The sequence below is a fragment of the Oxyura jamaicensis genome, chromosome 19 (assembly GCF_011077185.1).
Source record: "Oxyura jamaicensis isolate SHBP4307 breed ruddy duck chromosome 19, BPBGC_Ojam_1.0, whole genome shotgun sequence".
In the NCBI taxonomy this organism is placed as follows: Eukaryota; Metazoa; Chordata; class Aves; order Anseriformes; family Anatidae; genus Oxyura; species Oxyura jamaicensis.
This window is the reverse complement of record NC_048911.1, coordinates 9,007,910-9,031,606: the sequence shown is the minus strand read 5'-3', so window position 1 is coordinate 9,031,606 and position 23,697 is coordinate 9,007,910. Positions and strand designations below refer to the sequence as shown.

Here is a 23,697-nt window from a genome sequence, read left to right as displayed (position 1 = left end):
AAAGTTCACCATGCAGGGGTATCTCACAACACTGGAAAGAAGAGAAATGCCGTATACAGTTGAAACTGCTAGGGGAAATTTAGTGGGTAAAATTATTTAATTTCAGTTAGGTGTTAAGTTGCTGTTTGCATCCCTTATGTGTTAGGGAGTATAGTTTTGGTTTTAAGCTGAATTACGAATGACTGAGTACCTTTCCATCAAACCGGCTGAGGTTCCTGCCCGTATGCAGGGCTGTGGTACAGATGTATTGGAGCTAGGTTTGAATACTTCTTAGTAATTCGGTCACATTAGTGTGGCACCATGGACTGAAGACCAGGGCAGAGCTGGCAGTGCAGCTCCATCAAGGCAGTTCTTTCAGGAGTCAGCAAAATGCCCTTGCACAGCGCTGCCTGTGCAGTGCAGGAGCCATTGGTACCTGCCATGCTGCTTCTTGAGGTATTTATGTCATCAACAGCTGCAAAAATTGGGATGTTTTTCCTCCTCTCACCTAAAAGATGATCTCTGATAGCAGTATCCTGCAGTGCTCTGTAGACATGCTGACCGATTGCAAATCCGGCCTGAATCCACACAGGCTCTTGGTTGATCAGAAGAGGAGTTCACTGCGTTAATTTCTTTCAGTTGATTGAATGCTAAAGCATTACAAACTAATAAGTCTAGCATGTTTACTCTGAAGTGTAGCTTTAGTTTCATACCCCAAAAAAAAACAACATTTCTAAAAGTTAGAAATGTGTGATTCGAAATGTTTAAACCTCACAATCACGCCTTCAGAGTATATTACAGTTTAACAACAATTGGGCTAATAACACTCCCCCGTAATCCTAAAGAAAAGCTGGAGCTGTCAACAACCAAATACTGTGGTGGTGAGGGCACCTCGGAGGTGGCCAGGGACGCTTGGTGTCCCTTCACAGGGGACGCGGTGCCATGAGGGCAGAGGCACCAGGCTGAGGCGCGGCGAGGCCCTGCGCCGGGCAAGGCCTTACCTGGGAGCTCCCACTGATGTCTTTTCCACAGATGTCCAGCTTTGTCACAAACCAGTAAATCTTGTGAAGTTTATTTTCCTTAGAGCATCTGTGTTTTATAATGGCGCATTTAATTTGTTTTTTCTCTGTCTGCTGGGATTTCTTTTGTCCGGCACTTTCAGGCCTCCCTTTTCTTGCTGGTGGAAGTGAGCCTGTTAATGATGGCTGGCTGGGGAATACAGCCCTGCGCGGCTGACAGGGCCGCCTGTGCCCTGCAACAAAGCCCATTGTTGTTTGCTTTCTTCACTTCTGTCCTCAAGTTAATCCATTTTCCCTTTGAGTATTTGTGGAATAAAATATCTGGAAAAGCATGCCTCAGGTTTTTGGAGGGAGGTGTATTCGCTGCATGCTTTCAGCACACAGGCACGAGGATGGAGCTAATTGATTCTATTTTCCGTGTCTCAGCAGGCAAAGTTTATCCAGTCTAATGCTGCACTTGTAAATAAATCTCTGCTTTCAGATGCCAGAGCCACAACATCCTCAGCTCTTCGCAAGTTGTGTGCTTGATCTCTGCCTGCCAATCCTTTAGTAAAATTAATAAGAGATTTGCCAACAGCTTAAATTGAGACATATTTTTTGTTGTGCTGGATGGCTAAAAGGCTGAATTAGGATTTACTGTAGGAGTTTTAGTTTTGGGTTTAGCTATGATCAAAATCGTGACCTTGAGTCTGTAGTATTTCAGTGTAAATCATGCAAGCGCTTCTTTCTTGTGGCATCCTGAGCTGTGACCCAAGCTGGGAGGGAGTATAGGCAAGTGCTTGTAAATGGGGAAAATAAACCTTAGGCTGAACTGGCCTTGATGTATTCCTTGCACAGCTATTGAGCTGCCGTCTGAAAACCTCTTTCATGGCAGCTTCTGGAAAGACAAGTACTTGACCAAAAGGACTTGCCTTGGTGTCCTCAGGGCTGCTAATATCATGGTCTGGCCGATTACCAAGGGAAAGTGCCTCGTTGCTACGGATGCTCTGCTGAAAACATTTTCACTGATTCTTGCGAGGGTACATTTGCCATGAAGCTGTGCTGCTGAGGTTTAATTTTCTCCATATCACTTGGAATAGAAAGTATTCCTTGCATAGCAGATAGCGGTGTAATTTATGTTTAACTTGCAGTATACAACCAAGTTATCATTTCAAGTTAAATTGTCAGTGCTGAATGGAGCTACTCCATTGAAGTTATAATTCTGGGGCTTTATTCTTTATTATAAACATATTTCCTTACAAGAATAAATGTACTGTCCACCTGTGGCAAGGTAATTTGAGTACAGGATTCTGCTATTTGAAAAGTATTTGATATTTCTAAAGGACTTCGGCTTATTTGCTGTGTCCTTTGACAGTGAATCAACAACTGCTTGAACTGTAGAAATAATGTTGATGCTTGACTGCATTCTTTGTGCTCTTCTGGCCTGATCCTGCAGTCCTGCGCACACAGAGCTCCCATTTACTGTGAGAGAGGTTTCCCTCTTCTGAGGGCTGCAGGAATGGAGGGTGGCTTCAGTGAATTTCTGGATGGGTACAATAGTTCAATATAAAATGATGGGATTTTTAAAAGACTAATTAACTATAATGTGTGACACTGTTTTGTTCCAATGTTCAGACTACAACATGGCTTCTGCTGAACGTTCAGTAAAGTAACAGTCCTGGTCATAGAGTGCATTTACTGGATCCCCAAGGCTATGCAGTTCAGAAGACAAGGGTGTATCTGATAGGTCTGAGGCAACATACAAAGATGTAACAGCATAGAACATTTCCATCATAAAAATAGCTAAAAATAATTTAGTGAAAATAAAAGCTCATTATTTTTACTTTTTCTGTTAAGCCTGATTTTCTTTAACCTTTTTTTTGCTCCATCAATGTAGTCAGCTTTTCAAAAAATCTGACTTTGCTTTCAGAAATAATTTCTCTCCTTTCTGTAGCATTCCAACTTTGAATTTTTTATTTGTATCACTGTTAATTACATCTATTTGCAATTAGGTAACTAAATGTTGCTGCAGAAATCATGGTTTGGCAAGCAATAGTTAACAGTTATTAATAGGTATTTGCAGTTTTTCCATTCGTCATCACTGAATTTATTCTTTGTCATGTTTGTTCTGTGAAGTGCTGAGCATTACGAGCTCGGCTTTAATTGATTTTCTTACTGAAGTTTGTAAACATCAGATTAAGCTATGCATTTAAACCTGAATTGCTTGAACTCGGAATGTTCATTCCTTTGAAGAATTTTACATTTTGTTCCCATTCAGCATCTTTTACACGTTTTCAGTTCTCTCTGTAGGCTTTCGTAGTTGTTGTTTTTTTGTTTTGTTTTGTTTACTTTGTTTTCTCATGTGTGAGTTTATGAATCTATAGGATGTTATTACTACAATTTGTATTTTTAAAAGCTCTTTTAAGTTTTTTTTTTTTTTTTTTTTTTTTTCTTTTAATTTAGGAATTTAAACTTAATCCTGACATTTTCTGAGTATCCTCAGCTGCCTTGGCATTCATCAGCTTGCGTGGAAATAAACTCCTCCTCGTGTAGGAAGGACAGCTGTAAATGCCTCACTTTGCTGCGTGCAAATACCCTATTGAAGCAACTGGCATTTTTGCATATGGAAAACTGCACGATGTGGGGAGCAGAGGGCACTGGGTAATTAACTGAGCCTTAGGGTGAGGGAGAAGACTGTTCCGACACAGACACTCGGTTCAGTAGTTGATAATTAGTCGTTATATTCCCAACAAGTAAAAGAAAAATGACAGACGTTTGGAGCCCTGGCTGTAGATGGGCTCTCTGTGTGCTGTGCTGCTTGCAGTTGCTTATGGTGATTATAGGGGAGAGAAACACTTCCAGAGGGGCCTTGATTACATGCAACAGTAACTAATTAGACAATAAAGCAGCTAACTATTTGTACTCTTTTCTACAAGAACCAAGAATGCATTATGAAACTAATCTTTAAAAAAATTAATTGCATCTCCGTCTTAATTTAAAACTGAGTGTTTTATTTTTTTTCCCCTTTCCTGTTTCTTTTTATTCCAAGTTGGTCCAGGAAAATTGCTATTAATGAAATCTGCTCTCAGAGACTTCAATCGGCTTGTTATTCATTAAAGCCTTGCTATTTCTCCTAAAATGTATTGACCAATGCTCAGGGCAGATACTTAACACAAAATACACTTTGTAATTTCATCATTTTTGTTATTGTGCTTTTTTAAGATGCAGAGGTCTATGGACTTTGTAGAAAAACAAATAAAAACCCTAAGCTTACAGTTACATAGTATTAAAAGAAGGGTAAAGGAAGCATTGAGTGTCTTTAGGATGATGAGACATTCATTAAGATTTTTCCGCCTTCCTTTTCCTATTTTCAATCCATCTGAAGTACCATTAAAGCTTTTCAGGCAGCTTCCTGTGAGAAACCCTCTTCTGTGCTGTTTTTCTTCCTTGAAAAAAGGTGGCTGCTCTTCAGTCAGATTGTATGGATTTGGCCTGGGATTTGTATAATATCTATGTAGAATGCATCAGTTGTTTAGGAACCTAATTCCCAATATGGCTCCCTTTTGATTAAGAACAAAGCCAGCATTTCACAGCATTATAGGAACACAGAAAAACAAGTTAATGATCTAAACCTTTTAATTCATGGTTGCTTGTCTATTTAAAGTACTTTTGATTCTGCTATAAACAGACTGGCCCCTTTTTGTTTAACTTCTTTCTTTGGTTTCTTCACATTTCTTTCTTTACTGTCCATGAAATTTGTAGCTAGTTTCCTTTTCTAACTGAAGAATGAAAGGTTGTGACTACAGAATGATACAGAAAGTAAGAAAGCGTATCTAAACTGGGCGTATATCCAGCACAGACCTCTTTGAAACAAGCTAAATTTAGGGTTGTTGGGATTTTTTGTTATGTTTTCCCCTTCTCTTTTTGAATACCTATATTTTGTTTTATTCCTCTTTTTTAAATGAATATCAAGTTTGTTACTTTTGCAGTACTTGCTTGATTTTTACATGATGCTTCATATGGCTTTATTTTATGTAGTTACTCGTGGTATTTTCTTTTTTTCGTAGTTCAGCAGATTACTATTATGTGTGCCTTTATCCATAGAGACAACAAGAGCGACCTTTTCAGAACTTTCAATTACCACCACAGGATGAGGTACTTTAGGAAAATAGTTCCCTTCCAGAATATTCTTTTTTTTTTTTTTTTTTTTTTTTTTTTGTCAGAGAATTGGAATCCAGAGTCTGTTCTTCAAACCAAACTCTAAAACTTCTTGGTGAACAAAACTGCCGGGCAAGCAGCAGCGGCATGAATAATTTCCTTTCTGTGGAAGGGGACCTTATTCCCTGTATATAAATAAAGGTTTGCTGCTTCCATTGTCGTCATGTATTTTTTTCCTGAAATGAAGATGACTTTTTTAGATTTGCTTTTGTTTACAGTGGGAGCTCATTATTTCCCTTTTTTTTTTTTTTTTTTTTTAGCAATGGCTTATTTCAGGCACTTGTTAGAAATTATAAATGAAGAAAAAAAATCCACTAATACATTTTATTACGTCTGTATCCCATCAAGGTAAATTGAACAGCCAAGACACTTACAATAACTTCACAAATAATAATCCTGGGAACCCTCGACTCCTGCCTCTTCCAAGTTTGACTGTGGTGTTGCCTCTTGCTCAAATCAAGCAGCCAATGACATTAGGGACCATCACCAAACGCACAGGGTAAGTGTATGTGCACGAACCTTTCTTAACCTTGTTATTTGTAGTTTATAAGAAAATACTTTCCTTCCAGTTATACTTAGTTTTATTCCTTTTTTTAAAAAAATTCCAGTGGTAACAGAATAGTTGGGGGGGGGGGGGGGCATAAGAAAAGAAAAACAGCATCAGATAAGCAAATAAAACCTGAAAACAGATCTCAAAAAATTCAGGAGCATTCTTTTGGGTGGGTCATTTTCTTCCAGTCTATCATATGGGAAACGTCGTACGCTGCCATCAAGAGTTTCACACCAGGAATTGGTATGAAACATAAGCAGAGCTGTATTCAATCAGAATAAGTTACGGTTTTACTTCTTTTTTTTTTTTTTTTTTTTTTTTAAGAGTTTGTTTATTTTGATTTCCAACCTTCTCAAGCAGAGACGATTTTTGACTATCAGAAATTGAAAGACAGTAAGCCAGGCTGTGTATAAAAAGAAAACTTAATCCTGATGTTTTCTTGACCATATTTTTCTTCTGAAGTGACCGTTCTGGACTATGAAATTGATGTGTGGACTTTCACTCCAGAGCCAGTCACACTTTGCTACTTCTTGATGTGCCATGATAAAGCACTTCAAAATGCTTGTTATGAAAAGCTCCACTGAATATATACAGTATATATACATTATAATTACAAAGAAGATTCTGTGAGCTTCATGAACTATAGCATTTTTCAAGTTAATTCATGCTGTTGAACAGTTGATATTTTTCTCTTGCTAAATTTCAAATCTGAAATTTTTGCAATTGATACATAAAGTTAGCAGGTGATTTTTTTTTCCCTTCTCAGTTTTTGTTAGTTCAAATCTCTGAATATATTCTAATTAAAATTTTAAAGTCTGATTCATGCATTAATTTACAGACTGCTTTTATGTTTTTTAGAAAAATAGATCAAGTTTGTCTTGTTTGACTCTCTTGACAACTGAGAGTCCTACAAGTTAACATTTCCCTGCATTTGGCAAATGGGTCCTGGCACTGTCTTGCTTCAATTGTTCCTTGGTTTCTTGCTCAAACACCAGGAGTGAGGTGAATTTTACCTTGTGTTTCATGACCTGGGAAATATTTTTCAGAAGAGAGCTCCCGGATATTTCCTCTCCCCCTGAGTAATTCCCATATTCCATGTTTGAGTGTTCAGAGCATTCTGTTAAATCTGTTACTGTTTGTTTAGTGCTCTAAGCATGCATGATGAGGTTCTGAAGCTTACATATGTATGCACGTATGTACATGTTTATATGTCTATCTAACAATCCAGTCCTGCTCTCACCGCTGTAAACAGTAGGCTTTTAGAACCAAAACATGAGCTGCAAACACTCAGTTGCCCAAAGGAAAGAGGCTGTCTGCAGTTCCTGAACTTCACAGATAATTGTAAATGGGACTTGGTAAAGAAATAGTACAAGGGTAATGCTGTGATTTATTTCTTCAACACATACATTTCAATTGCTTATATTCGCATTTTTTTTTCTGCTTACAGTTTAAACACAGGCAAGGGAAGTGTGTTAGCAATCAGATGCATTTTGAAAGTAAAGAAGGGTGGGATTTTGGATGAAGACAGGAGGCGAGCTAGGTTCAGAGAAAGCTTGATGTTCATGGGAATAAGTAGCAAGTTACAGAAAGAGGAAAATAACAAAAAGGTTTCTTGAAGATTACAGTCAGAGAAGAACAGGCATGCAGACTGACAGAAACAGAATAGGAAGTTAGAGCTAGGTAGGATGAGACACAGAAAATAGAAAGCCATTTGATGGTCTGTAAGGGGAAGGCATTGTGATAGGAGAAGTGGCGAAGGGTGATGATTTAAATATAATAATAATAATGAAATAATCACCACTGCAGTTTTTGAGTTACTTAGTTAACAGTAATAACCCATGCAGCTGCCTTTACAGAACTGCTTCTTTAATGCTGTGGTGATAGCAGCAGACTGTACTATGACCATTGGGAATGTAATAAATCTGCATTTTGGATTTCATATTTTATTCTTACATATCTCAAGCATATTCAGAGAGTGTTCATATTCCTAGTTTTCTCTGCTAAATTTTATCACTCACCAACTGTCTGTGTCCTATTATTTTGTGTAATTTTTAAAATTAATTAAATTTAGAATACTCAGTGAGGCTTATATAAGGGGAGGAAAAAACAGTCATGGGAAATACCCTGCTGTGTAAATAGAGTTTTTATGAATGAGGATCATAATTTTCGGTGAAGCCTGTGTAGATGTGTAATGCTAAGCTGAGAGCTTCCTTCATTTGTTCTGCATCCAAAATATTTGATGAAAGTACACAAAATTAACATGAAAAGCTGTATTTATAAGGCAGGGATTTAAGAGGAATGCCTCGGATCCAAGAAGCCTGGCATGCCTAAAATGACCAAATTGAGACAGCAGCCTTAACTTAAACCTCCAGGGGGCAAAGCGTGTGTTTAACATATTTAACATCTGCCCTCATATTTCTGGAAACACATAGCAATGTAAGTCTGTACAGTGTAATATTTAGACAGGACAGGGACCATCTGCCTCACTCTGAGAAGTGTAGGAGGCATGTATTACTGCAAATGGCAACAGACAGATGTATTTACACCTACATGGTCAGCACCTTTAAGCACTGCTCCAAGGAAACAAGGCTCTTCTCTGGAAGCAGCTGCTTAACCTTGTGATTGTGCAGCGATCAGAAAAGGAGACGGACTTGCAGTTGGTTGGGTTTTACAGTCACCGTTCGGTGGCCCTTAAAGCAGATTCCTTTTCTGTTGCTGCTTTGAAAGAATCAACCAAGACTAAAAGAGTATCATGTAACTACCACTTCTGGATTTGTACATTTTATTTGCTTTTAGCATCCAAAAAGCTGCTTTAATACTAGACATTTTAATTAAGTTTTGCAGTTTTTATTAACCAAAAAGTTATGCTGGGTTTTGTTTTGCCAGTATCCAAGACAGCAAAATATTTTTCAGGTAAAAGGAGGGATCATTGCTCTTAATATTATTTGCTCAAGCAGAGCTGCAAAGCATGTCATTTTTCTTGACAAGTGGAACGGCAGTAAATTTTTTAAAAGTGTTTGCAGTAGCCCTATGGGAATGAAAGGCCAGAATCTGGAGTCGTGTCATTGCTGTGCTGTTCATCACAGAGGCTTTTTTTTTCTCATGTAAACTTGTGGGTTTGGGAACATTTTCTGATCACTCATTAAACTCTCTCATTCTGAATACAATTAACGTTCTCAGCACCAGACATCTCAGAGCATTACCTCCCTTCTTGCTCATCACCAGTGCTTCCTAGTTCCCTGCCCTCTTTTTCTTCCCTTGCTTTTCCCAGTCTCATTGTAATTTCCCCACCTTCCTGAAGCACTTCATTTTGGTCCCTATATTTTGTCATCCCATTGACTCACTTTCCTGCAGTTTGTACTGTCAGCACTTTCTGAGGAGCAGATAGGCTTTCCCAAAGGGGCTCTAGCACTAATGAGGGAGGAAGCATCTTATGTTTTAAAGATTAGGGGGTTGTAAGAAAGTAAAAGAGCTACATTTAATAAGTCTTTATAGATCTGTGCCTCAGTTTCCCTTTCAAAATTTTCATAGTAATGCTGAATTCCTTCTCAAGTCTGGTGAATGGGTTAATTCATTGCTCATTTAACAAAGAGCTTATAGATTTGAAAGGGGAAGAACTGTATGATCCATCTCATGCTTGTCTATAAAAGGCAGTGTATTAGAATATGTTAGAAGACAGCTTTGTGCTTTGCGATAGCTTTATAAGCTTGCCTTGTGTTTGTGGAATGAGTTGTAGTTTGTTTCCAGTTTGTAAGAATGGGGGGACATGGATGGACTTTAATAGAAAGGAGGGAAATACAAGATACAATCATTGCCCCAAATGAAAAACTATTTTAAAAGTTGTCTTCTCTGACAGCAGCATTTGTTTAAACTATCTCAAGGGGTATGATCATTGTATTTGTATCATACTTCATTCTCTAATTCATTATGGATATAGTGAAATGTAGGATGGGACCTGCATTAGTTGTGTCTTACCAAAACAGAGACATCCAATGCACCTTGCAGGAAAAGAAACAAGCCTTTTATTTTTTTTTTTCATCCCAAAATATAGCTAGTAAACTTTTAAACATGGATCTTCATCCATTCTTCATCCCATTTCCCATTTTCATCCCTCATTCCACCCCCAGTAAGGAGAAGATTATGTGAAGGGGCTGATGTTGCAGCAGGCCGAGATGCTTCCATTTTACTGCTTCTCATCGCTTCTATTACACGTATCGTACATCACCGATAGCCAGTTGTTTTATTTTGACTAAGAAGAGCTTCATTGAGCCCAGGTTCTACTACTGAAGCAAACAAAAATAAGGAGTGCAAAGTCATGACGTCATGATACATTTAAGGAGGAAACGATAACTAAAAAAGTCAAGAAAATATTAAAAGTAAAGCTAAGGAATTCAGTAAAATAGGTCAGCTTGCCTGCATGCTGAAGCCAGACACTCTTTCAAGCACATTCCAGAGACATGTTTTGTGCCACTTTAAGCTTTTATAAAAAACGTTGGGTAATAAAGCACCTACTGTAATGATTAGCAGTTGATATGAAATATGGCCATTTGCACTAAATTTAGTTCAAATGTCAGTGTTTATGAAAGGATTCTCACTTCAGATGGCAACATGATAGCAATGAGGGTTAGAGTGAGTGGGCATTGCAGTGTATTAAAAGCTTAAATAGTTGCAAGTCTGTAAAACAGAATAGTTCAGTTTGGAATTTGATAAAACTCGATCAGAAAACAAACTAAGAAAAAGCTATTGAAATTTTGAATCATAAATCATCTTCATTTAATAATTTTCCTTTAGAATGCCCCAGTAGCTATGAGAACAGAGAACCTCAGAGAGTTTTTTGCTTTGGCATCGCTCTGTTACTGTCACCGAGCATTGCCATCTGGTGCTGTCTTTTCAAGGTTGGGTTATCCTGTAATTTGTACTCTCTCCTCCCCCCCCCCCGCCCCCCCATTAATATACCATCCGTACTGTATGGAGGAAATACTGAAAAAAAATTGCTTAAATATCATAGGAAAAAAATGGTCATTTTAAAAGAAATTGGATTTCAGGAACATAAAGAAAAAGCTATATTCTGTCTTTCAAACTTACAGCTAATTATTAAGACGATACCTTAGACATCTGAAGTGTAAGTACTTATTCTTTGTAACACAAGATTTTGAATCTATGTAAAAACAACAACAAAACAAAAAACAAACCAACCAAAACCAACCAAAAACACAAGAAACCACCCTCCATGGAAGTCTGTGTATCCACCTAAGTTAATTTGTATTTAAACTAGAGGAATTTGTTGATCTGAAAATGTAATTGGGTCAACACAGTACGGTGAGCTAAATAGAAAGAGTGTTACTTCTGAACTGTTCTGGTGAGCTCATGGGAACATCACTTGCCTGCTTTTTGCAGACAGAGAAACTGAGGCAGGCAGAAAAAAAACGACTTGCCAAATGTCCAGGATCATAATTTATAAACTCCAAGCTCCCAGTCAGATTTGACCAGTCTCCAGTGACTCTTCAAATGTACACGAGATAGGTTCTAGGTTTTAAATTGCATTGGCTATGGATTATGCAAAAATCTTCGCTTTCCATTAAATATTTAAATGGTGTAAGAGTGCTGTGGTAATCTTATGTTGAGCTATTAGAATGGCCTTCAGCTCAGTTAGGGACTGAATATTGACTTTATAGGACATCCTACAGTTCAAACAGTACATACAATTCATACAGTGCATGCAATTTAATTGGGTTTTATCACTATTCAAATATGATACATTACATCTAGAAAGGCAGACAGTTCCACCAAATGAGCTCTCTCCCCTAAAGTGGTAACCAAGCATTTATTTAAATGGAAACATTTACAAGGTAGTCTGTTATACAGAGTTTTAAAGATCTTCAAGTTGCTTTTTGACAGATACTACTAATATAAAAATGGGGAGGAAGGAGGATAGGTTTTTTCCCACACTATTCTGATTTTTAGTGGATTTTTACATCTTTGGATGTAGAAGAATATATGTCTTAGTTTTCTACCTTCACCTATTTCTTTTTTCTAAGAGCATTCCGCATTCGTTGATGTTGCACTCATGCCAAATTTAGTTTCTAGAATTATTATTTATTTTTTTCGTGCTGCTGTACTTTCAATTGTGTAGGCTTATGGCTTTACGTATCTCTCAGTGATAGACCTCCTCAGTTTAGTTGATTGCCTGAAAATACTTGTTTCAGCTAGCCAGAATTTATCCCTGAGTCAGAGCATGAAAAGAAAAATGACACATTGGCATTTACAAAATCAATTATTCAGTAATTTTGTGGATAACAATACATCCCAAATGAGAATCAAAGAAGCCATGAGCCTGTGACTAGCTCTAAATTTACCTCCTGCTCCTGCTTCTCAGATATTATGCAAATGTCAGTATGGCGATGGCCTCTGATGTAAACAAGGGAAAATTCCATTCAAAATGCACTAAAATTAATGGGGTGTGATACCACTCTAAGAACTATAGACTGTACAAAATACATGAACAACAACCAAAAAAATAGCGTAGATAAATTAGTGAGTGGCCAAAAACGTTAAGGTGTATATCAGGTGATTTCTAACATCAAATACATTGGAAGTAAGTTAGGGTTCTCTTTCCTGCATTCCATGCAAGCTTATAAATGGGGGAACAAGATTTCTGTGGCGTAGAGTTGCTGAAGATTTTTAATTTCATAGTGGTTTTCTATCCTAGGAAAAGGCCTTGGGAACTTCCCTAAGAGAAAGAGTGCCTTGTACCTGTAGCCTTTTTTGCTTTGCACAAACTTTTCAGTAAATTTGTAAAAATGTCCCACACAGACCTTCAGTGGTTCATGGAGAACACCCGCATCTTGTTTGTCTGGTGCTAATTTACTTTCTTTGTCTATTAATTATGACTTTGATGTCTGTTTAAGGCTCGTGACTGCATTTGCCTCAGATTTGTCTGCAGGTTTCAGGAAGGAGAACTACTGTGTCTAACTTGAATTATAACATCAAAACCTGTTTGCACCTGGTGCATTACGTTTGCCACAGCAGTCGTGCATGGGAGAGCCTCCCCTGTGAGCTCGTGCTTCTGTGGGTGGTTGCGTTGTCAGTGGGACCGTTCACGTGGGCACTTGTTCCCTTTGTGAGTGGCAGCATGCTGGTTACATGAGAGGTCTACATCTCTTCTAGGGCATCATGAACGGTTATAAGAACTCTTTTGTTTACCTTCTGCATAAATCTTAATAGCATGATGTACAGTGTACTTGTTGGTAATTGAGTTTTCATCTAATTTCTGTGCATTTTTCCCCTTTACGTGAAGACCTTACCTGTTTGGAGCAGGATGTTTTTCCATAAAAGCTCCATGGTGAGTTCCTAGTTCAATCCCAGCATGCCTATAATTCATCTGCTGTACTCACTAAAAATTAACTCTGTGTTTAGACTTTTTAATTTGGTATATATCTTTTTTTTTTTTCCAATTTGTGTACTGCATGGCTGATTCATAGGTGGAAGCACTGCATAATTTCACTTTCAAACTGTGGATGCGTATTCACCATCAAGCGTTGTCAAACAAATGCATTCACCTTTTCTTTTTGTCTCGTCTTTATTTTTTTCTTTCTTTAACTCTGAGGGAGCATTTAATTTTTAAGTAGCAAAGAAGCTGAAGAATAAAACATTTTCCCAGCAGGCAAAAGTGATTGCAATATCTATCCAAAGCAGGTCTGTTTTTTCTGTGTAGCTTCCCTTGTTACAGTAGCACTAAGTTGCTTGCAGACAGCAAACATCGATGATGACCTCCCGATAATAAGCCAGATTAGCAATGAGTAGACAGTAAATATTGCAGTAAGAGAGGTGAAACAAGTAAAGTGGGCGCTACGAAAATAAAACACAAAAAATGCTTATTGCACTTGAAAAAAACAAACCCCAGTTCCTTTAAAATATGGATATTTGAAACAATAAACAGTGATGGTTTAAATAGGTAAACTGGCAGCATTTTACAAAAACACAGACAAAACAAAACCAACTCTTGAGTTGCATACAGTGCTACATAACCTCCAGTCACCTTTTCAGGTTGAAGTTTTAAGCAGCAAGAATGGAAGAAGTTTGAAGGTCCTAAGGCTTCCGTAGAAAATTTAGAAACTTTTAGGCAGGAGGTGTTTATTTTTCGTTTTTCATTTTAGCAAAGGGTACTTACCAGCTCTCTCTGTCAGCCTTTGCCAGAATATTTGTTTGTGGCTCTTGATTCTACTAATGGTAGTTTGTTCCTCTTGTATCACCCCCTTACGTCTCTGTCAAAATACTGGTTTCAGCAGAAAGAACTTGGTAAGAGCTTCATTAGGATGCAGCGTTCTTAGAGAATGACAGAGGACAGCTAATGAAGGATATGTAAGCTATACCAAACACCAGAAAAGCAAAGGTACTAAACATGACACTTTGAAAGGAAAGCTGCCATTTCCTTACTCCTGGAGAATCACTTTTACGTGAACATTACGTGGGAAGGAGCTAATAGCACAGTATGGTGTCTGGTTAGTGCAGCAGTCTTCCTAAGAACCATTTCTAAACACAGTTTATGATGCATCTAAGTTATTTTTTTGTCTGATGGGGATCTAAGAACTGAAAAGGCTCTGGAAGAAGAGTTTTCAATGTGGATTGTCTTAGCAAATGGATGTCCTGGTTGCTGCCTTCATAAAGCAGGCTCCCGGAGTTTCAGCAAAGCCAGGCAGAGACGCATGTCAACCAGAAATGATTTTAGATTGAAGCAAGATTAAAAGGCCTAGATTAAAGAGGGGAATATATGAAATAGACTCAAAAATCGTTGCCTGTCTTTCACAAGACTGTTTTGTGGTTTGTTTAATGCTGGTACTAGCTCACAAATATGGTCTTTACTAGCCTACAGAGAAATTAGGTTAAAAAACACACTTTGGGTGGGGGGAGAAATCATGTTGTTTCCATTAAAGTCTTAATGAGTCCTAAATTATGTAAACAAAATGAATGGAGATTTGACAGCTTACTGCCTGGTGCATAAAGGAGCCTACCATTTCTTTCTTGCGTTCTCTTGTTTTATTCATGCTTTGACAACTGGAAACATGTCTTTCTTTTCTTGTTCTAGGCACAACGATAAATTAATTAAAATGTATTTTGAGACAGATAGTTTTTTTTTACAGTAATTTTTTAATTGCAAATTGCATAAAATATTTTTCTCTGATACTTTTGTGGCAGCTTATATAGTCAAGATAAAACTTCCACCTTCCCAAACGGGATGTTTCCATTTCAGTGTGTTTAGCTGTGGATTAATTGTGTAGTGACTTACAGATACGTGCCTTTGTTTTTAGGAACCTGACTTTTTGAAGCCTATTCATTGGTAATATAAGACCAAATAGAGGCTGCAGAGAACAAGAATCATCCTATTTTATAGATAATATTTGAATTTGTAAATAATTTTCTTCATATCATGTATGCCCGATTTGTTTATTTTTTAAACTCACGTCACTTACTTGAGCGTATGAAATGAAAGATAAATTTAAAAGCCAGCATAATTTGAGGGACATATCCATATGAACACTTTGAGGAACACTCCATAGCTGTGTTGTGTAGCCTCTGATTTTTCAGTAGTTGCCTATGGTTTTCAAAATGTTTTAGTATTATTAATTTTTATTCTTTCTTCCATAAAGTGGAAAAATAATAATAAATGAAAACTGGTTAAAATATTATCATTAGTTACGATTTTTATAAAGACAGCATCTTTTCAGAAGCTATAGGATTAGTTACAGAAGCCAAGGAGTGGTAGCACTGAATTGTTCCAGCAGCTCTTAATCTTTTCTTGTCTCATTGTCAATATGAAAGAACTTGATTGCAAGTTCTGCAAATTCCCATTTTTTTAAAGAGATGACAAAATGATGTCTTAATTTTCTATAGTTTATTGTCATCAATTTTTATGCAATTTCAGTAGAAAATGCTTATGTATGTTTTTCACTGGACATGTATGCATCCATATCTCAGTGTTCCTGTATTTAAAATGGGAATAATCCTCCAAAAAGAAGTTAATTAGTATCAGCAACACAATTTTCCCCCAGTATCTTGGTATTTAGCTGGAAGTTGAGATTAATTTGACGTTAATTTGACAAAAGGGTTTTTACTGCTCTTGTACTCCAGCTCATCTGTTGGGCCTCTCTCATACGTAAGGCGCTGCCCAGCCCACAAGCACCACGTTGTGTTGAGGCCGGAGGGGGATTGGTGTGGTGGGGCAGGGGGACACGTGGTCTCCTTCCCTCTTTTCCACCACACGCGGATTTATGCAGCAGAGCTCACTGTGAAATTGAAGGAACCCCAAAGTGAAGGAAGCCCAAGTGTGTATTGTGGTTCTTTGGCCCTTTGCCATGCCAGGGCTTCATGCAGAGGAGCTGCGGGGAACAGCAAGAGCTTTCTGGATCCCAGGCCTGGGCCTGCCTGAGAGCCTCCATCTTTGCTTTTAGGGGCAAGATCTGCTCAGGTGATAGAGGAAAATCCGTCATTCTGCCCCACCCCAAGTGAGATAAGCAGAAAAGGTTCATTTTCATAGACACATACTGGGACAGTTTGCCCTTTCTGTGTTATTTTTGGTTTGGGGATTTTTTTAGCCACCTGCTGTAGGCTTCTGCACTGGTAAAATTAGGATCAAAATACTGTGGTGTCTTGGGGAATTCTTGCTGTAGCTACACAGTTGGGTAGACCCAGACGAGAAAAAGCCCACCGACATTTTATACTCCATATGCCTTGCAGTGCCATTGTTTCTCAAGGTGTAAGATGGAAATTAAGAGAGTGAACGCTTTGGTCACGTTAGCTTCACCTTTTTTATTTGCTAGTGTTGATTCCCAACAACCTGCACTTCTTCCTGCATCATAACCGCTTTCAGTAAAAAATACGGCATAATACTCGGAAAGTTAGCAATTGTGAAGATTCCTTTAAATTAACTGTTTTTAAAAGTGAGGCAAAATGTGCCTTAATTTCAGTTCTTGGATTAATTTATGAAGTGCTGACAGGCTGAGAGCAAGTAAAGAGCAGGAGTTCATAGCAGAAACAAGTCATTCACCACCTACCTTCAACATTATTGTTTGGTTATCATTTATAAGGCTGAGAGGGTGTTTGCATCTACGTAATAATGAGGATTTATAGTTTCAAAGTTGTTAAAATATCAGAATGACATGAAAATAGATTTTTCTAATGGCATTACTGTTACTGAATGTAACTTGGCTTTTGAGATCCACTGAAAGAAAGAAATTTGAGTTGGAATGTATTGATGAAAACTCAGGGATTAAAGTAAGATGGTGGTAAAATGAAAGATTCTTTATTTGCAGTAGTTTTCAGTGTAGAGTTGTTGAAATCTCTGCACTCTTTTCAGAAATATGTAGAAACCAGTATGATGCACGAGGAGTTTTGTTTTGTTTTTAGCAGGAGTAAGTTTAACCACCTAAGTAACTGTGTTTTACAAGGTCTGCTCTTTCTGTCTACAAAACAGCATTCTTGAATGGAAAATGTTCTGGCACCAAAACCAAGACTTCAATGTGTGCCTTGAAAGATGTACATTTTAAAGACATGGTGTAAATAGAACACAGTTTAGACCATTTCCTCCAATGTTTATGTCTGTATTTGGTTGAGCTTAGGTCTTTGGAGCTAAGAGTGTGCAGAACCCAGCAAAGATTTTGTAATTTGTTAAGAGTCCCAGATTCACTTCTGATTAAGGGCTTGAAGAAATGGTTGAAGTCCATTACGTCTCTGTTGAAGCTTGCACCAGTTTGTAGGTGAGAATAGAATTTGCTCCCAGTTTTTTTCCATTTTAAATTATTTTAATAACCGTAGGTTGTGTTGTATAAATATCACAATATTACGAATATTAGAATAGTATAGAAATGTTATTTTCGAGAGTTTCTAGGAGGAAGTGAATACAACTGAATCTCATCTATGCTCACAGCTTGCTTTGCATTAGCTGAGGACTAACGCTGTCCTGGATAGCCTTGTTCTACATTAAACACAAGCATTTACTGAATGAAGTATAGATCAGTAAGTAACAAGTTTGTCATTAGTGCATGCATTTACGTTGTCATTTCTTCAGGAGTAACCAGTGTATGAATAGTTGGGAGGTGAGAACTAAAAATAGTTATTGATAGACAATTTGTTACAAAACTGGTTAAAAATACTGTTTCAGTGACAGATGACTATTAAAGTGAGAGAAGTCCATTCTGAATTTTAATGAGCCATAAATAATAATATAAATAATAATATGTTAATATAAATTAAATATTCTAATATAGATTGTGAAGTGCCACTGGAAACGAGGTAATATATTTATAGTCAGGAACTTTTTGGAATGCAGATTTTTGACCCAGTAATCTGTAATTGTAGTTGTAACAGTTGGATATTAAGTGCTTTGTGGTGGTTCAATATCGGAGTTACTGGCTATAAATTGCAATTGCTCTTTGGGGACGTTCTAGCTTCTCATGTACGTGCAAGATCTTCAGGACAGGTCCAAATCTTTGAAAGTTCATCTGAATATTTCCATTGATTCTGGTTAGTGTAGTGGAATTCCTTCTAAAATACCTTGTATTTGTGTTGTGGTGGTGGTGTTTGTTTTTTGTTCTGTTTCATTTTGTTTTTAACTAAAACGTGACCATAGCCTTGACGTACGTGTGATTTATGGCAGGTAGCTTAGCTCCTCTGTGCTTCAGTGGGTCCATCTGTAAAAGCGGCAGAGCAGTACTTTACAAAGTGTTGGGAAGCTCAACTACAATTTTTTTTTAGATCCCTTTCAGAAACCTGGCTGAAAATACAGTGCAAGTGCAAACAATTAGTTTTTTTTCTCCCATTTTCATGTGACCTCATTTCCATTATGTGTAGAAAAAGTATTTGCTGCTTCAAGGAGAAGGCAATTTTAAATGTTTCAAGTTGCATGACAGTAATCAAGGAGGCTATGTGTTTTTAACCATATGCCATATTTTACACGTGTCACTTACTACAGCTAGTTGCTGGAGTTGTTGGAAGGAAATTAAGTGTTTGAGATCAGGGAGAGTTTAGCCATTTATTTCAGTGAGATCTGGCTTGAGCTTTAGGGGACCAGGACAAGTCTTCAGACAGGTGCAGTCTCTGCAGTCAGGTCCAGAAGTTCTAGAGAAGCCCAGCTTGTAGAATAATCCTGGTTTAGAATGCTTTTCTTACATTATTTTTCATTATATTGATTTTGGATATTAAGTCTTTTCCTGCTTTAGTATCCCTGTTGGTTCGTTCTGTTGAACCACTTCACCCGTATACAAGTAAATTGTACTTAACAACAAAAAGAGTAGTATGAATTAAATACCATTATATTTACAACTGTGTAGTGTTTGAATTGCTTTTTGCCACTTTATTTTTCTGCTGCTAAAGTTCATAATACTGCAGTAATGTGTTTGCACATCCATATATACACATACTCTTAGGACTGAAGAGCATTACTTAAAAATGAGTAAGAATGTGACAGCATAATAGAGGCTGATATACTGTGGGACAATAAATTAATAGAAGAAAAAAGGAAAGAAGGAAGAGGTAGCAAGAGAAGGGAGCAGTGAAATAGAATAAAAGAAAGGGAGATAACTTACAAAAATGGGAAAAAAATGCAACACAGAGAAGAAGGAATCTTGCGTGAACTTCTCAAACAGCTTTTCCATTCAGGAAAGGATGAAATCTAGGTGTAATGAACTGAGGAAATGGGCAGTGCTCTGACAAGTTTCGAATTTATACAAACCAGAATATTGCATATCCTCAGATTCATGTAAGGAGCTGAAGAAGAAAATACAAACATGACATGATGTTCCAATGAAATAATTATAAACCACTTCACCTGCTATATGCATATTGTGGAGTTTCAGATGAGAATTTTTCTTAATCTCTTTTTTGTATGATATAATTACTGATTTGTTTTAACATGTAGCACATGAGTGTATGTATTGTTTCCCTGTCCTTGTATCCTCTGCATGTTGTTCCCTCTTACCCTTTTGCCCATGTCACATCAATTTTAATGATTTCAGTGGCATCAGTACTGTACCAGCTTATGATTGATCAGCAATTTTACCATAATTTCTAAGAATCTTTTTAAAATGCAAGAAAATACCAACCACCTAAATGCCTGAACCAGCATCTGTATTTTCATTCCCAAAGGACTTGTAATTATAAATGTTTATATTCACTTAAGAAGTTGTTTCTATTGAATGCAAATACTCAATATTGGGTCTTTCAAACTGTCCAACCAACTCTTCATTATGAGCCAGTGCTGTTCTTCAAGTTAATGAGTTCAGTGATCAAGGGGAATTTGGAACCTATTATCCAGAAACACTAAGCATCCGTAAATCCTGCTAAATCTTATGGGAACTGCAGATATTCAGCACTTCTGAATTTATGTCTGAGAATGACTGTTAAGCAAAGGACATCTTCATTTTTGAGAATTAACTTTCATAATTTTATTTTGTTTTTCCTTTAAGCAAAACCAAACCAGCTCCACAAATTTCACCCAGTAAGTCTATGGGAGGAGAGTTTTGTGTTGCTGCAGTCTTTGGATCATCAAGGTCATGGTTTGCAAACAATCCAGGGCTGAAAAGAGAAAAAGGTAGGTATATTGCAAACCTAGGATTTGCATTTAAATTTAAATTATCTGTTTTTTTGTTTGTTTGTTTGTTTGTTTTTTCTCATTTTGTGGTAACTTGTGAGCATATTGGGTGATTTTGTTTCTGAAATTCTGTTTCAATGGAGAATTTTATGGACTTGCAGTTGAGATAATATAGGTAAATAGGACGTTTTACAGGAAATTTTAATTAACTAAACGAATCACTAAGGTTTATAATGTTATATGTAGACAGAAAACAAAACTATGATAGTTCAATCCAAGGACACTGTCTGAAGCTTCCCATAAAAAGCTGGGAGGTAAAGGTGAGATACCTTTGCTAAAGCAGACGTTTGTCAATTTGTAGTTAATGGAATACATGTTGGTGAGAAAACATTCCACCTACTCTTACGTGTGGTATTTATATTTTTCTGAAGCAAGGGAAAAATTAACTGTGCTTTGTATGATTTTCTCTTTGTCTCTCCAGGCCTTCCACTCTTTTTAATTCATATATTTTACCACAAGTTTATTAAGCTAAGAAGTGGCTTACAAGAATAAAGAGTCTACTATTTCTGTTAAAAAAATAATCTGTTTCTACTGTTGTATTGCAATAAGATTTTCTTTCTTCTTTCAAACAGATCAATCGAAACAGTTTGTAGTGGAGTCACTGTATATTATCAGCTGCTACGGCAGCTTGGTGGAGCACGTATTGGAACCACGTCCACTCAGCACCGCTCCGAAGATTAGTGATGACACACCCTTGGAAATGATGACGTGCCCAAGAGCCAGCTGGACTTTGGTTAGGTACTTCGTTTCTTTTACTTTTTTCTCCTTTTTTTTTTTTTTCAGAAAATTATTATGAATTCTTTCTTTGGAAGGGATGAATGAACCACATCATGATTTTCACACTTATTTTTATCTTACCGTTCTTCGTTGAAAGAGAATTCTCTCAAATTCAAGCCTGACTGATGATGTGGTTCTGTTAGTGCTTCTGTGTCTGACTGGGAGCTTGCCATTATGTAGACACAGAGCTACATGAACATGGAATAGAGATCTTTATCAACTGGTCATTTTAAATGATCGGATTGTACTTATTTTTTTTTAATAAAAGGACTAGAAACAATTATTTTAGTTGTATATATAATTGTATATTTTAATTATTTTAATAGTGTTAAAATACAGAATTCTGCCATGAGACATGTGTGAGGTTTCCACGATGAAGCATTGCAGAGTTAGGCAAGTTATCCTGTAAGTAGCTGAAGGTAGCATTTCTTGAGATAGTTGAAGAAATTATTCCTGACATGTGGAGGAAAGTAAACAAAAATTGATGAGAAGCTGTTGTCAGTGCTTTTGATGTTTTAAAATATTTTTATATCGATTTTTCTTGGCTCCTATATTCCTTAGTGCTGCTTATTGCTGGACTAGATTGATCAATACTTGATTTACCAAGCTATTTAGGAATGGCCCACCCTAATTAAAATTACAACACAGACTTCTAGACCATTATTGTTGAAATGAGTAGGTTGTAATGGAATTGAAAATTCTAATTGGATCAATAGTCCATAACTTTACACAGCTTTATTTTCACAGTTTGTAAATGCTCAATGACTTTACAGTATCGAAGCAATGCTAGTTAACAGAACAAAAAGTTCCCCAGGTTCCGTTGTGTGTTTACATTAAATAATGTTAGCATGACATACAGCGGTCCTAAATGTATTTACCAACTTAATCTAAACCGCCTTCACCATTTTTTGTGTGCAGTATATGCTGCCGTCAACAAACAACTATTGTCTTTTCTTCACAATCTGCGTGATTTGGTCATGCTGCTCAACTGCCTGTGGTGTATTTCAGTGTTTGAACAAGCTAATTTAAATAATTACAAACATTTTCTGAGCTTGTATAGATAATTATATGTGATGACAGAAACACTGATTTACATTCTCTGTATTAGCTTAAATATTAATAGTCTTGTGTTTTACCTCAGAACTCCTCAGTGGAATGAACTCCAACCACCATTTAATGCAAACCATCCACTGCTCCTGGCTGCAGATGCCGTACAGTACTACCAGTATCTTCTTGCTGGCTGTAAGTAGCTGACAACTTTTTGTCTTATGTGCAAGTTTTAAGCTGAGTGTGACTTTCTGAAGCAGTTTTTCAGCCTGCATTCCTTGAACAAAATGGCAGCAGTTCTCCAAGACAATTTCTAAAAAGTCATTGTGAATGAACTAGCAGGGGCAGCGCTTTTGTGTGAGATATCATTGAAATGTGATGAAGATTTAGAGACAACTTACCGTGAAGGATGAAACCAGTTTATTTCAGAAATGTAGCAGTGTACTAGCAATAATATAATTACAGGAAGGTAAAATGTTTCTGCGGTTTTCCATTATAAAATTCCACAGGGATAAAAGTAGCTCTTTTTACAGGTTAAAATAATGCCTTAAAAGCTGAGGTTCAGTGAAGAATTTTTAAAATGAAAACATGTAGTTAAGTATTCATGACAAAAGTCCAGAAAAGGATAGTAACTGTTTCTTTCTTTAGATAATTTTGTAATAAGAGAATTTTGGTAGCCAGGCTTATAATAAAGTTTACTAACTTTAAATTTTGTTATCTTATAAAATTCAATACTTTGTGGTGCTTCTATGCAAACAAGCCCAAAAGTTCACCATTTGGTGAACTAAATGCTCATTTACCATATACATATGGAATGTACAGTAAGTATTTACATGCATAAACTCTATAACGTGTGCTATAAATAATGCTCTGATTTTCTTTCCTTTTTTTTTTTTCTTTTTTAAGAATATACCAAAATACAAATGTTGTATTAAAATACAGTAAGTTATAGAAAAATGGACACCATAGGGCACCTCCTGACTAATTTATGTTAAATAAATGCATGTTGTGTTAGAAACTGGGAAGCGGTAGGCACACCTACAAGTAGGTAGGTAGTAGTGTAGATCTAAGTACGTATGTGCAGCAGGAACATGTATTTGTTTCAGTACGTATTCACCCTCAGAAAAGAGCTTCTTGTAACCAATTATATTAGCAATGGATAGCAGATAGAGTTTCTTTCTGACATGAATCAAAGTTAGGAGGCTACCACATAGCCAAAAAGTGAGTGCTTGGCAGGCCGTGCTGGTGTGACCATTAGATGCCTTAAAGTCTTCAGATTTTTCTCCTCTCACTTCTCTTGCTTTTAGCCATTTCCTCTTGTGATTCCTGTATTCAGTGACAACTGAATGCATCTGCATTTTCCCAGTCCCCTAGAAATCCTGATTCTGGCTACTTCCAGACAGAGTCTCAGGCAACTGCTTCCTTCGGGAATAGAAGAATATTAAGTCAATAGCAAGTCTCTACTTTTCTAACTAGGGTGTAGT

General features: G+C 37.0%; 1 protein-coding gene across 8 annotated transcripts in view; it reads left to right on the top strand.

Annotated features, from left to right (window-relative positions):
* Nucleotides 1-23,697, top strand: part of BCAS3 (BCAS3 microtubule associated cell migration factor) — a 351,964-nt gene that overhangs the window by 121,587 nt on the left and 206,680 nt on the right. For 6 of the 8 annotated variants that reach the window (XM_035343352.1, XM_035343347.1, XM_035343345.1 and 3 more), the window contains exons 16-20: nt 5,544-5,694; nt 13,043-13,087; nt 20,205-20,329; nt 20,962-21,127; nt 22,308-22,408. In XM_035343352.1, the coding sequence (XP_035199243.1) occupies nt 5,544-5,694; nt 13,043-13,087; nt 20,205-20,329; nt 20,962-21,127; nt 22,308-22,408 (588 nt within the window). The remainder of the gene's footprint in view (nt 1-5,543; nt 5,695-13,042; nt 13,088-20,204; nt 20,330-20,961; nt 21,128-22,307; nt 22,409-23,697) is intronic. The other 2 variants (XM_035343348.1, XM_035343346.1) reach the window with 1 other exon arrangement.